Below are 18,039 nucleotides of genomic sequence, written 5' to 3' on the forward strand. Positions count from 1 at the left end.
GAGCTAACGCAATATATAATATATCTTACTCTATATCTATAAGTGCATTCATTCTTACCTCTTTCGGTAGAGGTTAACGGAAATTAAAATGGGAAAGTGCTTTACTTCCATACTGTCCACAACGCAAATTGAGTAGGACATGAAGTCTTGCTTGCTTTGTCCCAGGTTAAGCTACTACGAAAGGATTGTTAGATGTGGTTTGGGGAAAGGAAACCACTGCAATATTACTGCCAGAGAGAAGAGAAGAGTGAGATTATTAAGCAGCAAAGTCTTGTCGGTTGTAATTTAAAATTGCATCACGCAAGAGTAAATGCAACCAATGATGGGAGCAAACTTGCAGTAGTTCTAGAAACAAAATGTAAGAGTAAACATTATTAAGTGTATCAAATTATAGCATAGCTACTGTATGCTGCCTAAATCCAGAGATCCATTAAAGACAAATATTGTGCGTACACTTAATACGGTTAATTCAGATTTGCCTTCTAGTGATACATGAATTCAGCCATGGTGGATTTGTTAACCATGCTTGACAACTCAGTCTACTGTATGAGCTGCATTAATTGTATTTGCTAACAAACAAAATTAAGGCACCGTAGCTTTCTTTGATGTACAAATTTTTCTGAAAAAAGGTAATAGGAAGGAAAGAGCTGTTATTATGGCATATGTCACTTTAGATCAGTATTTTTTGAACTGGTCAAATTTACTGAGAGGATCCCTGAAGGATTAGAGCATAAACAGTGTAACCTAATTCAGCTTTTGTTAAATTGCTGTTGAGAGAAGCTCCGTTGTAACCTAACATGCCAACTTCATAGATAAAACTTCTAAGCGAATTGCCAAGCTTAGCCTAAGTAAAGTAACTACTTACAAAAAGTAAAAAGTGCCAAGTCACCTTCCTTGCTTGTAACTTGAAATGTGTGTCCAGGATTCCCTAACAAAGCTTTGTCTTATATGCCAGAAAATGTATTTCTTTCCTCTTGTTGAAAGAAATGTCCTTCTGGGTTCAGCTCCAAGTGTGGAAGAAGACACTGGAGACACGGAGGCTGCTTGGAAAGATGGTTTATTGGTGGACAGGGCCACATGGCTTGAGCCCTGAACAGAAAAGGTGATCACATGCTTCAATGTTGGTGGAGAAGAAGAGAAGGGCCGAGGGAGGGGCTTGCTAGGCTTTTTATACCCTGTTTAGTCCCACCTCTCTGTTTCCTGTTCCTGTGTAAGAAATGTATTCTGATTGGTTGTCAGACTCCCATAGTGCCATGCAGGGGGCTACTCTCTAGGCTGTTTTGAATCCATAGATGAATTCTCAGATGCCATGTGGAGAGTTGAGTAATATCCCTTCCCCCTACAGCTGCAGTGGAGAAGTCTTTATTATGTAAAGTGGGCTAGCCTGGCCTTCTCAATGGCCTATTGACAAAGTGTGGATAGGCAGGAAGCTACAGGCAACTATTCTGTCTTTTAAAGCATGTTTCTTTCTTTTCACATCCAGAGAAATATTCTGCCTTTTCAATATTTCCTAGGAAATTTCATTTTTCTGGGAGAGGGCTGGATGATAACTTCCCACACTCTACTAAGGTCCATTGTTTTCAATGCGCTGAGAAAAATCATGAGGTTTGCGTAACATGAAATAATGTTTCTAACACTATTGATGATCTGCACAAACTGTGTAAGACTATAAGAAGTTTGGCAAAAAGTTTTTTTCCCACGGCGAGATGGTGAGGCTCACGCCTGTTTGTTTTCTCTCTGCCTGCTCTGTTAAGGTGGGAGACAAAAATGCCGTCAAGTCTTTTTGCTTTCTGCAGAAAATAAAAACTGATATCAGTAGCCTCGTGTTCAGAGTTTCATTGGAATTATCAGATTCTCAGCTGAATTCAAAAACCTTACATATTTACAATGCATGGGCTTCAACGCTCAGGATTCCCCAGCCAGCCAAATTAAAGTCGAGAAGTTAAGAGCCGAGGTGGCGCAGTGGTTAGGGTGCAGTACTGCAGGCCACTTCAGCTGACTGTTATCTGCAGTTCAGCGGTTCTAATCTCACCGGCTCAAGGTTGACTCAGCCTTCCATCCTTCCGAGGTGGCTGAAATGAGGACCCAGACTGTGGGGGCAATTTGCTGACTCAATTTGCTAAAAATCTGTAAACCGCTTAGAGAGGGCTGAAATCCCTATGAAGCGGTATATAAGTCTAATAAATAAATAAATAAATAAATAAGTTTGAAAAACACTGTTTTAGATGAAGAAGGGAAAGCATAAAATATATATGAAGAATAAAGCAAACATGACTGAACCTATAACTAACATTTTTAAAACAGTCACCCAGATTCAAGTTTGTCTACAAACCTTATCTCTTAACTCCAATGGATTAAATTATGTGAGAAATGAAAAATAAGACACTATGGGCAGCCGATGATGAAAATATGTCATCCGTTCTTCACCAGCCATAACTGATAAACACTTGCAGAATTGAGCAACTCCGGACAATTATGTAATTTTTAAATAACTGTATATTTTGTCTCTAAACATTCCTCATGAGTCTTAAAATATCTAAATATTTAATTTATATTACAAAGCTATCATAGTTTTATTAGCTCCCAAAGGCACCCTACTTTTATGAGAATGCTGAAAATTCAGTTAGAAATCTTCTGCTTTTTCAAAGAACGATAGATTCAGGATTCCAGAATTTGACAGTTAACATAATTTTAAATAGTAAGTTTAAAATCGTAGTGCAGACAAGTGCACATATTGTTACAATTATCTTTTACAAATACCGTATATACTCGAGTATAGGCCGACCCGAATATAAGCCGAGGCACCTAATTTTACCACAAAAAACTGGAAAAGTTATTGACTCGAGTATAAGCCTAGGGTGGGAAATGCAGCAGCTACCGGTAAATTTCAAAAATAAAAATAGATACCAATAATGTTTTTGAATATTTATTTCAAAGAAAAACAGTAAACTAGCGGTGTATTCAATGAAATACTTCACTCACCTCATGATGCTGATGTCCCGCTGTGATGATGATGTTCCGTGCAGCCGCGGGAGCGATGTCCCGCCTCCTATGACACACGGCACAGTGTTTCCTATCATTGGATCACTGTACCAGAGGAGGTGGGACATCGCTATGTGGCTGCTTGCCATAACAAGGAGGAGGTGGGACATCATTGCAGAGCGGCAGGAGGGGGAGGAAGGGGAATCGTAAGACAGCCCTGCATTACATTAGAACGTGAGGAGGGGGGATGGTGCGGTGCGCGCTGCGCGGCAAACTGACACAGAGGGAGGGGAAACTCACAGGGGCACTGGGCCATTCACAAGTGTCACCCAGCGGCATGGCCCCGCCCCTTTTTCTCCTCCATTTCGGGCAAATTTTTCACTGACTCGAGTATAAGCCGAGGCGGCTTTTTTCAGCCCAAAAAGTGGGCTGAAAAACTAGGCTTATACTCGAGTATATACAGTACTATTAGCCCTATTTTTCTTCATAAAAGTAGTAAGCCGTGACTGGTTGGGGATTCCGGGAATTGAAGTCCACGCATCTTAAGGTTGCCACGGTGGGAACTCCTGACCTACACCAAAGACCATATATTTGGTCTATTTAATTGGACCAAAAATGGCCCTTCATGTACCCAAACCAACAAGGAATTCCAAATAAAATATTTTGGATCAGCTGTGTCTTGCCCACCTTTAAATCTTTGTTTAGTTTTCAATTAATGTTGCTTTAATATATACTGACTTGATCAGTATTCTTTTAGCAGCAACTCAGATTGAGAATGATTTATTATGAGTAGTCCATGCATGGAATACTCTGAGAAATGAACAGGGAACCTGAAATAATTTACCTGAAATGTATAACAGGATGAGTTAGGCAAAGTTCAGGTCCCTTTTATTATATTTACAATATAGTGGACTCAGCTATCCCCCAAGGAAAATATTTTAGTATTCAAGAGTTGTAAGAAAATTGATTTGAGAGTTTAGAAGGCACCATCAGTGATGTTTACTAGGACATCAATGCCCAGGGACACCATACTATCTTCTTAAGAACAATGCCTGGAAAATATATTCAATCAATATCTAAGTACATATAATGGAGCCAGAATGATCCCAGTATTGATCAACCAACTGAAGTTTCTAAACAGATTTCAAATCAAATTTAGAAGTATAAATCAGTGGAGAAAGTCAATTTCTGTAGAAGAGAAGCAGGAAAGTGTCTAATGAACAACAACAACAACAAAACTTGAAGACCTTTTGGATAAAAATGCAGCTTTCATCTACTCATCATCTCTTATCTGGGTAGCAAAAATTCAGTTTTGCTATCACTATCACTATTCTTGTTTGTAGGAAAGGTTGTTTGGCAGTTATTGTTGTTATTAGAGTGTGTGGCATTGTTGGAGATACCAGGAGACTGCAATGTTATTGCAGAGTATTAGTTTGGTTTGCCAAGGTACCCGCCCTGTTATGGGAAATGCTTGCATGTTTCCCAAGGAGCACCACAGGAGGATAAGCTGACTTTCACCCTAGAGAAAGACAAGTGGCTCTTCCTGCAGCATCACCCAAGGCCTCCTCCCTTCCTGGAACTGCCTCGCAAACAGGCGTCGCAACAGGGAAGGTTCAGAGCCGTCAGGAATCTGACCACCTGCACAGAGCAACCAGCTCATCTCCCCACTAAGTGGTACCTATCTATCTAGTTGCATATAACATACTTTTGAACTATTAGATGGACAGAAGCTGAGGCAAGTGACAGAAGCTCACCCTGCCATGCAGCGTCAGGGCTCGAACTGCCAGAGCTGAGACTTCATTAAACCACTGAGCCACCAGGGCTCCTGTTTGGCAGTTAAATTTGAGGGGGGGGGGGTTAACTGTTGAAAGAAATGTCCTTCTGGGTTCGGCTCCAAGTGGGGAAAAAGACACTGGAGACATGGAGGCTGCTTGGAAAGATGGTTTATTGTTGGACAGGGCCACATGGCTTGAGCCCTGAACAGAAAAGGTGATCACATGCTTCAATGTTGGTGGAGAAGAAGAAAAGGGCTGAGGGAGGGGCTTGCTAGGCTTTTTATACCCTGTTTTGTCCCACCTCTCTGTTTCCTGTTCCTGTGTAAGAAATGTATTCTGATTGGTTGTCAGACTCCCATGGGGCCATGCAGGGGCTACTCTCTAGGCTGTGTTTTGAATCCAGGTATGGATTCCATGTGGCCAGATGAGTAAAGTTCCCACATTATCAGGCCTTTACTCCCATCCCCCCTGGGGCTGCAGTGGAGAAGTCTTTATTATGTAAAGTGGACTAGCCTGGCCCTCTCAATGACCCATTGACAAAGTGGGGATGGGCAGGAAGCTACAGGCAACTATTCTGTCTTTTAAAACATGTTTCTTTTCACATCCAGAGAAATATTCTGCCTTTTCAATATTTCCTAGGATGTTTCATTTTTCTGGGAGAGGGCTGGATGATAACTTCCCACAACTTCTTTCACCTTAAAATTCTCCAGAGAATCTCAAGGGAAAGGAAGTAAATGTAGAAGGGAAGACAAAGCTGTCAGTTTAAAAATAATGAGGCAATTAATTTCTGGCCTTCTGAGTTCTGGACCTTGGATCTCTGAAAGAGTTCTGATTAAAAGGAAGAGATTTAAAAAAAACAAACTTCTGTTCTCCAAGTAGATTCCAAGGGAGATGATTGCATGCTGTAACTTAATGATATCTGGGGCTTCTCTTTGCAAAGGATCCAAATGAAGATACAGAATGGAATGACATATTAAGAGATTTTGGGATTCTGCCTCCCAAAGAGGAGGTTAAGGATGAAATTGAAGAAATGGTTTTACGTTTACAAAAGAAAGCAGAAGGTAAGGGCCTGGCTTTCACTGGTTATTAAAACTAACTTCCTCTCATCTCTCTAGCAAATGAGGCATTTAAATACGGTATGTAGATAATACAGACTTTCTTCAAACAGCAAGGGGAAGCTGCTGCCTTGTGCCCCACACCTGCTCCCATTATCTGCCACATGTCTTTTCACCAACATGATCATCCAAGATAGCAGTTAGCAATAGCAGTTAGACTTATATACCGCTTCATAGGGCGTTCAGCCCTCTCTAAGTGGTTTACAGAGTCAGCATATCACCCCCACAGTCTGGGTCCTCATTTCACCCACCTCGGAAGGATGGAAGGCTGAGTCAATCTTGAGCCGGTGGGATTAGAACCGCTGAACTGCAGATAACAGTCAGCTGAAGTGGCCTGCAGTACTGCAACCCTAACCACTGCGCCACCTCGGCTCTTGCAAAGATAGGCCTTCCATAACTCCCAAAATTAAAATGTCTGCAACATGATTCTTTTTGCTTTCTTTCCTGTTATATTTAGCAATCTTCTGATTTTTGCCGGCCAGATATAGTATAACCAAGAGCTATTGCCCTGGCTCTTACCCCTGCTCTTCTAATGCCCTCCAAAGTCAGAAAATATTGGCAGTTATTCTCTTCCTTATCCCTCTCCTATCAACTTTGTTCTGTATACAATAATTTCCCCCCTCAATTTCCACAAAGAATTGCAAGCAATGCTATTTCCATCTGACATTCACAACAAAACCCTATAAGTCAGTGATGGCTAACCTTTTTGTCATTGTGGGCCGAAAGCGTGCACGTCCACACCCATAATGTAATACATGTGTGACACTCCCCACATGCCCCACCCCTGCACATACATGCGCGATCCCCCGTGCTCCAGTGGGGTGGTGGTGTTTCAAGATCCTGTTGCAACCAGTACATTGCAACGGGGCCCAGCGTCCACTATATGAACGTGTGCAGTACGCACGCAGCATGCACATGTGTATTTACCGCCCGCGACGCTCCAGCTGTTTGGCAGAGCGTTGCGCAGACGCCGTACGCTCCGTGCGTGTGCGTGAAAGCCCCGATCGGCTCAAATAGCAGTAAGGAGAACGGGCCGCGGGTGGGCCCTCTGGAGCACCATTCCAGAAGGGTATCTGGTGCTCCCAGCAGGCACCGGTATGCCCATACCAGGGCATACCAGTCATATCCCCCCAGTGCCGTACTCCCACCACCTCCCGCGCATGTGCATGTTACCCCTCCCCTTGTATCCCATTTAAGGCCTACCAGACCTCCATGCAGCCTCCTGGGACCAAAAACGGGCTGTGGGGGTGCCACCACACCCCAGGCACTCCCCCCGCCCCTACGCATGCATGTGTAACCCCTCTTGGGCCCCCATACACATGCATATCTCCCGCATTCTCCCCGTCCCCTGCACCCAAAAATAAAATGGCCGTCGGGAGGTGCTCGTGCATGTGCGGTAGAGCTGAGCTGGGGTGACAGCTCATGTGCCTGCAGAGAGGGCTATCTCTGCCCCCTGTGGTACACGTGTCACGGCTATAGGTAAAGGAAAGGCAATGCCCCCAATAGGCAAGAGAATCTTGGAAATGGATAACAGTTGAATCTTACCATACATAGCCCGACGTTCTTCCACTACTCAGCCTTCCAACCCTGAGCCATTTCACCTCATGACTTCCTTGAATTGAACAGCATCTCCATAGTCCACAGAAGAGAACTGGAAAAATAGCAATTTTGCCCGCAGAGGCGATTTCATAAGTTACTTCTGAAATGAGATTTAAAGGAGAAGTCCTTGGCACGACTGTATCCAATTCTCCCTTTTGAATCTCAAGAAATGTTTTTTGTTTGATTTATCCACTTATATTTAAACTCGGCAGGCTTTCATCATCATCTTTTAACGCCCTCCTAACCCCTTGCAGGGTGGAGTCTGAGCAACTGAATGGAGCTAGTGTTTAATGGCCGGATGCCGTCCTTGTCACCAATGCGAAGCTTTGTTCAGAGATATATTCTCATTGTGCCCAGAAACGTTTCTGCATCTATCTAGGATTGAACTCACACCCGGCTGATTGTGAGGCGAGAACTCCACCTTTAGGCCCCTGCACCATTCTGTTTTCTTCTAGCCTTTGGTTGGATTAAAATCACCTCTTTCTCTCCATTTCTCTTTTTCTAGTGAAGCCTTATGAAAAAATGAATCTGAAGCAACTGAAAGAGGCAGAAGATGATTTTGATGAGGAAGATTTAAAAGCTGTTGAAATGTACAGGTATGTCAAATTCTAAGGAGCAGGTGCAAAGTCCCCAGTGTGGGGAAATAGATATTTCCCCATCGATCATCATCATCATCATCATCATCATCATCATCATCATCATCATCATCTCAACTTTTAATAGTTAGAAATACCTTTAAATACGTGGAAGGTTAGTTCTTGGGCTAACAAATATCCAAGCAATTGGCGCCATCTACAGCTCTTACTTTCAAAAATCCATTTTTGCTGAATTCCCATCTAAATAATATTATCTGTTTGTTCAAATTTAGTGAGTACGTACTGTTCTCTTGAATACTCTTAACTGGAGTACGTCCTCTTTCTATACTGCTTGCATCACATCTTTTGAGTTTTCCAAACTGCTGTGGTGTTATACACAGGGGAAGTTTTATTTATCTTTCGTATAATCCCTCTAATTGGATTTTTTTTTCTTGCGTATAATTATGCCTACATCAAACATGAAAAAACCCCTATACGGTTCTGTGCTCATGTGGTGTGGCAGCTTAGATTTAAGTTATGTTACTTTCCCTTTCGTTTTAGAATGTAACTGCATTCTTACATATTTTATATCAATTTTTGTTATGAATATAATAACAAAGTGCAGGGAGTTCTAACATGCAAACTTTCAAAGAGAATTAATCTCCTATACCAGATATAATTTGCTGGATTGCAGTTTCTTTCCCCCCCCCCCCCAAATTGGCCTAAAAGGAAGGCCATGGACAGAGGTGGTATTCAGCAGGTTCTGACCAGTTCTGGAGAACCGGTAGCAGAAATTTTGAGTAGTTTGGAGAACCGGTAAATACCACCTCTGGCTGGCCCCGCCCCCATCTATTCTCTGCCTCCCGAGTCCCAGCTGATCGGGAGGAAATGGGGTTTTTGCAATATCCTCCCCCTGGAGTGGGATGGGAATGGGGACTTTGCAGTATCCTTCCCCTGGAGTAGGGAGGGAATGGAGATTTTGCAGTATCATCCCCCTGGAGTGGGATGGGAATGGGGATTTTGCAGTATCCTTCCCCTGGAGTAGGGAGGGAATGGAGATTTTGGAGTATCATCCCCCTGGAGTGGGATGGGAATGGGGATTTTGCAGTATCCTTCCCCTGGAGTGGGATAGGAATGGGGATTTTGCAGTATCCTTCCTCTGGAGTGGGGAGGGAATGGAGATTTTGCAGTATCCTCCCCCTGGAGAGGGGAGGGAATGGGGATTTTGCAGTATCCTTTCCCTGGAATGGGGATTTTGCAGTATCCATTCCCTGGAGTGGGATGGGAATGGGGATTTTGCAGTATCCTTTCCCTGGAATGGGGAGGGAATGCGGATTTTGCAGCATCCTTCCCCTGCTGTGCCCACCAAGCCACGCCCACCAAGCCACACCACACCCACCAAGCCACGCCCCCAGAACTGGTAGTAAAAAAAAGTTTAAATCCCACCACTGGCCACAGAGTGTCTTCATTAACATCATATTGTCATCAAAATGGGCAGGCCAAAATTTTCAATTCATTCTAGAGTACTGTAAGAAAGCTTTAAGGAAAGTAGGGATGCAAATATTTAGGCCATGGGGTTTGCCGTAAAGAAAAACACACCCAACCCTAAGAAAAAAAAATACCCTATTTTATCTGGAGCATTTAAAGAGAGCAATGGATGTTTTAAATACCTGCAAAGTTTATTTTTATTTATTTATTTATTTATTTATTTTATTATTTTAAACACATAAGCACATCAACAAAAACAACATAGGAACAATAACGTATATCATACCACAGTTCTGAATCGGTTTCTTTGCAGTTAGTGTTTTTTCCTACAATACATTTCTATCTTTCATTCATAATCTCCTTATTCGTTATCCATTTTTATGTACATTTCTTTATTTATTTAAACTTAGCTACTTATGACCAAATATTATTTACCTATATTATGCTTTATCTTTTTACTGTCATTTATTCTCTTACATACAGATTATAGATATACATTCACATAATTATTCTTTTTCTTTGCCATTCTTATATTATTATTATTATTCCATTTGGAAGGTTATAAGGTATAGTTTAAAATGCTTTGTTTACCATCCTTCGCACCTGCTAAGACACCACCTCGTTTTCTCTTTCTTTTCTTTTCTCCCACCCTTCCTTCTCTACTTCCTTCCTCGTCTCCGTCCCCTTCTTCCTTAAATACCTGCAAAGTTTAATGGGCAGAAGTCTATGGAGATTCTCAGTCATCCAGGTCAGGGTTGTCCCAAAGGTGCCTATTCCAAAGGCAAATGGACTTAGTTTTTCCTTGAAGATATTTCGCTTCTCCTCCAAGAAGCTTCTTCAGTTCTGCTTATCCCAGCTGTTTGGAAGGGCTTGTAAATCTGGACTGGAAAAGGAATGGATGGGCTACATGTTGCCCAGGCAACAAATTCAGATTTAGATTTAGATTTAGATTTTCCTTTATTTGTATGCCGCCCTTTTCCCTGGGGGGACTCATGGCGGCTCACAATTCAAAAAGGGGGGGGGGGAGAAGACAAATAGTAGACAATACAACATATTAAAAAAAAGAGCACAACAGTCACACAGTTCGGGTGGGGCTACAATCTTAACCCCAGGCCAGCCGGGACAGCCAGATCTTTAAAGCGGCGCGGAAGGACTGGAGGGTGGTGAGGGTCCAAATCTCCACGGGGAGTTCGTTCCAAAGGGTCGGAGCAGCCACCGAGAAGGCTCTCCTCCGGGTAGTTGCCAGTCTGCACTGGCTGGAAGATGGAATTCGGAGGAGACCTAATCGATGCGATCGTACCAGTCTGGTGGAGGTAATTGGCAGTAGGCGGTCTCTCAAGTACCCAGGCCCACTACCATGAAGGGCTTTATAGGTGATAAGTAGCACCTTGAAGCGCACCCGGAGATCAACAGGTAGCCAGTGCAGCTCGCGGAGGATAGGCGTTACGTGGGTGAAGCGAGGTGTACCCACAATCACTCGCGCGGCCGCATTCTGGACTAGCTGAAGTCGCCGAATGCTCTTCAAGGGCAGCCCCATGTAGAGCACATTGCAGTATTCCAGCCTAGTATTCCCCATCTCTCCCCTATAATAGTTCAATCACTGCATTTTTGAACTCTTTTGCATTCCCACCCTTAACAACCTTCGTTTCTGAAAATCCCCAAGGAACAGGTGTGGCACCGTAACCCTATATTTTCACGTTCTCTCTCTTCCCACTTTGATTTAACGGTTATGCTATGAAAGGTTTCCCTTAAATTAGGAAACAACGTTTAGCAGAATTAAAAGCTCTACAAAAGAGACAGAGATTTGGAGAACTGAATGAAATTTCCGGGGATCAGTATGTGAAGGAAGTCACAAATGCACCAAAGGATGTGTCGGTTGTCATCCATCTGTATAATGCAAGGTAAGAGAGGAGGGTGTGTGTGTGTGTGAGTGTCAGTGGTGAGTTTCAAAAATTGTTCAGACCTATTCTGTGGGTGTGGCATCCTTTGTGGGAGTGGCTTGCCGCCCATGTGACCGGATGGGAGTGGCTTGCCGCCCATGTCATCGGATACGAAGATGCCGACGACACTTGTCAGAACCACCTTAAATTACCTCACACACAGCACTGGCATGCATAAGAATATGATGTAAACTTGTTTTTTGAAAGGCATCTTTGGTTTGCATTAAAACAACTTCAACACACGCAATGTTCTGATTGCACCACAAACGCAGTAGTCATCCTTACCTTTCACAGAGGCACTGAGTTTTATAAATATGAGCATGATAGTGTAGAATAATCACATCCAAGGACCAGTGGTGGGTTTCAAAAAAGTTTGGAACCTCTTCTGTAGGTGTGGCCTGTGAACCTCTTCTAACTGGTTTGGTAGATTTGACGAACCGGTTCTACCGAATTGGTGCGAACTGGTAGGAACCCACCTCTGGTGAGTGTGTATGTGGTGTGTGTGTTAGAACATTCATACTGTAAATACAGTAGATCTTTTCACACCCTGATAGTCATTCTGCTACTAGAAAGGCATGCAAGGATGGGACACACGCATTCCCTGTTCCCCCACTTTCACTTTCTGGTGTATCTCCAAATCTTATCTGGAGAGGTGGATCTAGAGGATCTAGAGCGGGGGTGTCAAATCCTGCATTACGGTGTCACTGATATAATGTTGGGTGCCACTTAATTTAAACAGCCATCAATACAAGTTACCTGAAAGAAAAGTGACACTGAAACTATTTCTAACTGGAGGAAATAGTTTCTGGGGGAAACTATTTCTGTATATACCAGGTTCTTGCGAATAATAAAATATTATCTACAGTTTAGTTGGGCAAAAGAACATTTCTTTAAACATGCTGCTTCTCCATATGCACAGACTTTGGTGCATGCATTACAGTGATGGGTTACAACCGGTACGCCCCAGTACGGGTGCACCGGTGCCTGCTGGGAGCACTGGGTAGCGTTCCGGTATGATGCTCTGGAGGGCCCACCCGCCCGCCCACCATCCTTACCTGTATTTGAGCTCTTCGGGGCTTCCGCACACAGAGCGTACGGCGCCTGCGCGACGTTCCGCCGAGCAGCAGGAGCATCGTGGAGGCGTCGCGGAGCATTGCAGAAGGTAAGGATGCATGCGCACGCTCCACGCATTCATGTGGAGGACGCCGGGACCTGTTGCACCGTACCGGTTGCAACAAGATCTGGAACCCACCACTAATCCATTAGGCTTTCGTCACTGAGTGCCGGGTGCATAGGAGCAGGACCATATGCTAAGTTGCAGCCCAAAAGATTTATTCAAGCCTATACACAAGAATCTAGTTAACTAATAGTCAGCACTAAATTGATGGTAGATAAGAGTCAAAGGAATTCAAGCTGGGCTGGACTTGGATCATTTGTAGCAAAGTAAGGATTCTAAGCTGATGACGCATTTAACCCCACCTCCCATTCTGCCTGATCTTCTCCTACAGTAAGCCCTGAATCATATTGAATTTATTATATATGGTGGGAGAACATGAAGCTAAAACGTGCTTCTGGATCCTGTTATATACCAAGCAGTTTACAGGGGGTGCCTGTGTGTAGAGCCGAGGTGGCGCAGTGGTTAAATGCAGCACTGCAGGCTACTTCAGCTGACTGCAGTTCTGCAGTTCGGCTGTTCAAATCTCACCGGCTCAGGGTTGACTCAGCCTTCCATCCTTCCGAGGTGGGTAAAATGAGGACCCGGATTGTTGTTGGGGGCATTATGCTGACTCTGTAAACCGCTTAGAGAGGGCTGAAAGCCCTATGAAGCGGTATATAAGTGTAACTGCTATTGCTATTGCTATTGTTGCATAGCATGAAGAAGTCATTTAGATTGGCATTCAGCCTGGCATCTATGGAGTTCCTTGTCTGTGTGACTTAGAATTATTTTGAACCCTTAACATTAGATCATACATCACATGCGCACATGTGCACGCGAATAGAGAGAGAGGGAGGGAGGGAGGAAGAGAGAGAGGGAAAGAAAGAGAGAGAGAGAGAGAGAGAGAGAGAGAGAGAGATACACAGGTATCAGGATGTCTTATAACTGACACAGAAATACATAAATTGCACATAGCCAAGAATGTATAATGGTGTTTAAACACAAACATAGGGCAATTTGTAGAAGATCCTGTTTTTGAGTCTGGATTTTATTTGAAATAATAAAATGTGATGAGCTTTTGCTTGTATGAGATTAAAGCTTGCCATATCACAACTCAATGAAACCCCAGCCTAATGCAACACAATCCATTTTAAATGAAATGTAGTGTATCTGTCGAGAGTGGTGGTGGAGCAGTGGTTAGAATGCATTATTGCAGGCTAATTCTGTCCACAGCCAGCAGTTTGATTCTCATCAGACTCAAAGGTTGATTCAGCCTTCCATCCTTCTGAGGTGGGTAAAATGAGGACCCAGATTTTGGGGGACAATTTTCTGACTCTATAAACCGCTTAGAGCGGGCTGTCAAACATTATGAAGCAGTATATAAGTCTAAGTGCTATTGCTAATACTAAAAGGTAAAAAGACAACTGGGAAAAAAAGACAGATATTTATAAACTACATATGTGGATTTATAAGCAATTGACAGAGTCTCCGCTAATTCAGTGTTTTCAGATTCATCATAACAAAGATTATTATTATTATATGGTATATTTCTGTTGGAGATTTATAATCAAATTCTTCCTCCTCTTCCTCCTTTAGTATTCCAATGTGTGCATTGGTTAACAGACACCTGAGTCTATTAGCCGTAAAATTTCCAGAAACCAAGTTTGTGAAAGCCGTTGCCAAGAGCTGCATTGAAAACTATCATGATAATTGCTTGCCTACAATATTTGTCTATAAGGATGGTAAAATTGAAGGCAAGTTAATTGGAGTTGTGGAGTTTGGTGGAACAGCACTTACGGTAGAAGGTAATATAGACATATATATATATTTAAATAAATCAGTGAATTAGAGCATTATACAAAGAAAGTCAATGTGATATGGTGGTTAAACTGAAACTTGGGTTCAAGTCAGTGGTGGCTTCTGGACCCCGTTCCAACCGGTATGGTTGGAACGGGCCCGGCGGCGTCCACATGGACACGCGCAGCACGCACATGTGTCTTAGTGCCTCCGCGAGCCTCCGCAACGCTCCAGCTGCTCAGAGGAGTGTCGCGCAGGCACTGTACATGCGCGAAAGTGCCGAAGACTTAAAAAACAAGGTAAGGAGCTCGGGCAGGCGGGTGGGCCCTCCGGAGCACTGTACCGGAACGGTATCCAGTGCTACGGGCAGGCTCCGGTACGCCCGTACCAGGGCGTACCGCCTGCAACCCACCACTGGTTCAAGTTCATTCATAGTCATAGAAGCTCACTGAGTGATTTGGGGTCAGCCAATCTCTCTGTCAGTTTCACTTACCAAACAGGTTTGCTGTTTTGTGGGGGAAATGTAAAAAGAAATCTCCCTGTAAGTTAATTTGAATTCCTGGAGGACCAGTGGAATATAAACAGTGAGAATCTGCACAAGTAGTCCTTGATTTATGTCCATAATTAAGCCCAAAATTTCTATTGTTAAATGAGACATTTGTTCAGCGAATCTTTTACAACTTTGCTTGCAACCGTTGTTGTGTGAATCGCTACGACTATTAAGTTAGTAACCTGGTTGTTAAGTGAACCTGGCTTACCCACCGACATTGCCCCGATTTTACAAAAGGGGATTATGTGAACCCGGGACACTGAATCCGTCATAAATATGAGTCAATTGCTAAGCGTCTGAATGTTGATTATGTGACCATGGGGACGCTACAACGGCCATCAATGTGAAAAATGGTCATAAATCCCTTTTTTCAGTGCCAACTGAAAAAAAACTTCGAACGGTCACTGAATGAACTGTTCTTAAGCCGAGGCCTACCTGTAGTAGCCAAGGTGCTGAACCAGGAGATTGCGAATTTGAGGCCTCCCTTGCGCATGAAAGTTGACTGGGTGACTTTAGGACAGTCACACACACATACTCAGCCCAATTACCTCACCAAATCCCGGTTGTGGAAAATAAGAGGCAGGAGAATTAGGTATGTTTGCATGCTGTGTAATAGACCGTATTTTTTGGAGTATAAGACGCACCAGAGTATAAGACGCACCGAGGTTTTGAAGAGGCAAATTAAAAAAAATGTTTTTGTATTCTGCAAACCTCCCAAAAATGCCCCCCCCCCGAAAAAGCCATGAATAGCCTTTAGAGGGCTTGCAGAATGCTCCTGGAGGGGGGCAAAAACAAGCAAAAAACAGCCGATTTTTTGCAAAAACGACCCCGTTTTTCGTAAAAAGAGGGGCATGGATAGCCTTTAGGAAACTTAGAGTGCTCCTTGGAGTGTGGGGGGGGGGTAAAATTGGCACGAAATGGGCCATTTTTTGCTCATTTCTGCCCTCCCCAGCCCCCAGAGTTCTCTAAAAGCTTCCTAGAGACTCCGTACGGCCATTTTGGTGAAGGGGGCAGGGTTGGTAGGCCAAAAATGCTGCATTCAGTGTATAAGACGCACCCATATTTTCAGCCTCTTTTTTGAGGGAAAAAGGTGTGTCTTATACTCCAAAAAAATACGGTATATAAAAAAAGTGGGATAAATATATAGTAACAACTCTAACAAACATAAGGTTCATTTAAGCTTTTAGTCCTACCTGACAACCTTATGCATTCCATACTAGGTTCCATCAGATGTGAGAAATGATACCTCAGTGATGGCGAACCTTTTTGACACCAAGTGCTCAAACCAGAACGTGCATGCCTGCATGCCTGCATGCACGCGCACTGGAGCCCCTGAAACCCAAAGACCAGCTGGCCCATGCGCATCCATGCGCCAGCCAGCTGGTCTTCAGGTTTCCAGCACATGCATGCAAAGCCAGCTGGTCTTCACGTACGCTGGGCACTGGAAACCCGAAGACTAGCTGGCCAGTGGACATATGCCTGTTTTTTGGGTGGTTTTGGCCACTTTTCAGGTTGTTTGGGGGGGGCGTTTTTCGGGGCTCCAGTGCCGACGAAGATCAACTGGCTGGGAAACCAGAAGACCAACTGGCAACGGACGTGTGCCCACAGAGAGGGCTCTGTGTGCCACCTCTGGCATGCATGCTATAGGTTTGCCATCACAGTCTGTGATAATGTGTGTGTAACCCAGTGGTGGGTTCCGGATCCCGGTGCAACCAGTACGGTGCAATGGGGCCTGGTGTCCACTGCATGAACGCTCGCAGTGCATGCATGTGTCCTACTCTCAAGCGACGCCTCCACGATGCTCCAGCTGCTTGGCAGAGTGTTGCGCAGGCACCGTACGTGCATGCGCGTGTCGTGGAAGTGCTGAAGAGTTCAAATACAGGTAAGGATGCCGGATGGGGAAGTGGGCCCTCCGGTGCACCGTACTGGAACGGTACCCAGTGCTCCGGGCAGGCACCGGTACGCTCGTACCGGGGTATAACCCCTGCAACCCACCACTGGTGTAACCAATGATAAAAGGTTATGCATGTTAATATTACCGTAGTTTCTCTTTCTGTATCTCTGAATAGCTTTTGTTGTTTCAGATCTTGAATGGAAGTTGGCAGAATTTGGGGCTGTAAAAACGGATTTAGAAGAAAACCCCAGGAAAGGTATTAGGGACATGATGATGTCCTCACTTAGAAAGGCTTCTATAGATGATAACTAGAGTATGAAGAGACAAATGCTACTGTAAATATATGTGGTCAAATTCATCTGCAATTGTATCATCTGCTGTACTGTCAACGCTCAAATATTATAAATGCTTTTTGCTCCCATCCAGGATTGGGGGTCTACCCTCATTCTACTCTTGGATGAACAAATATTCTTATGTTTGCCGGCTGGATTTTACTCTAATAAGATTGTTTAGCACTGTAGCCTGTTTGTCAACAACTGCATTTTAAAGTCGTGAAAAATACAGGCGATCTTTCGTTTTAAAGTCTTGATGTCGTGCTTTCTCCAAGATCTTTTTTAAAAAAATGAAATACTTACTGTAATTTGTTAAATATCTTGGTACAGGCATATAGAAATATCAAATATCAATGATAAAATCAGTGGTAGTAAAAATTTTTTTACTACCGGTTCTGTGGGTGTGGCATGGCTTGGTGGGCGTGGCTTGGTGGGCATGGTAGGAGCCAAGGTGGCGCAGTGGTTAAATGCAGCACTGCAGGCTACTGCTAGATCAGCAGTTCAGCGGTTCAAATCTCACCGGCTCAGGGTTGACTCAGCCTTCCATCCTTCCGAGGTGGGTAAAATGAGGACCCAGATTGTTGGGGGCAATATGCTGACTCTCTGTAAACCGCTTAGAGAGGGCTGAAAGCCCTATGAAGCGGTATATAAGTCTACTGCTATTGGTAGGGGAAGGTTACTGAAAAATCCCCATTTTCTCCTAATCAGCTGGGACTCAGGAGGCAGATAATAGATGGGGGCGGGGCCACTCAGAGGTGGTATTTACCAGTTTTCCGAACTACTCAAAATTGCCATTAATCATTTTCCAGAACTGGTCAGAACCTGCCGAATACCAC

The 18,039-nt window shown here is 43.8% G+C and overlaps 1 protein-coding gene across 1 annotated transcript in view; it reads left to right on the plus strand.

Moving 5' to 3' along the window:
• PDCL2 (phosducin like 2) overlaps window positions 1–17,183 on the plus strand; it is a 121,748-nt gene extending 104,565 nt beyond the window's left edge. The window contains exons 3-7 of the mRNA XM_032223661.1: window positions 5,698–5,818; window positions 7,977–8,067; window positions 11,292–11,435; window positions 14,227–14,435; window positions 17,062–17,183. Coding sequence (XP_032079552.1) covers window positions 5,698–5,818; window positions 7,977–8,067; window positions 11,292–11,435; window positions 14,227–14,435; window positions 17,062–17,183 — 687 coding nt within the window. The remainder of the gene's footprint in view (window positions 1–5,697; window positions 5,819–7,976; window positions 8,068–11,291; window positions 11,436–14,226; window positions 14,436–17,061) is intronic.
• Window positions 17,184–18,039: the final 856 nt, after the last annotated feature.

This window comes from Thamnophis elegans, chromosome 9 (assembly GCF_009769535.1).
Source record: "Thamnophis elegans isolate rThaEle1 chromosome 9, rThaEle1.pri, whole genome shotgun sequence".
In the NCBI taxonomy this organism is placed as follows: Eukaryota; Metazoa; Chordata; class Lepidosauria; order Squamata; family Colubridae; genus Thamnophis; species Thamnophis elegans.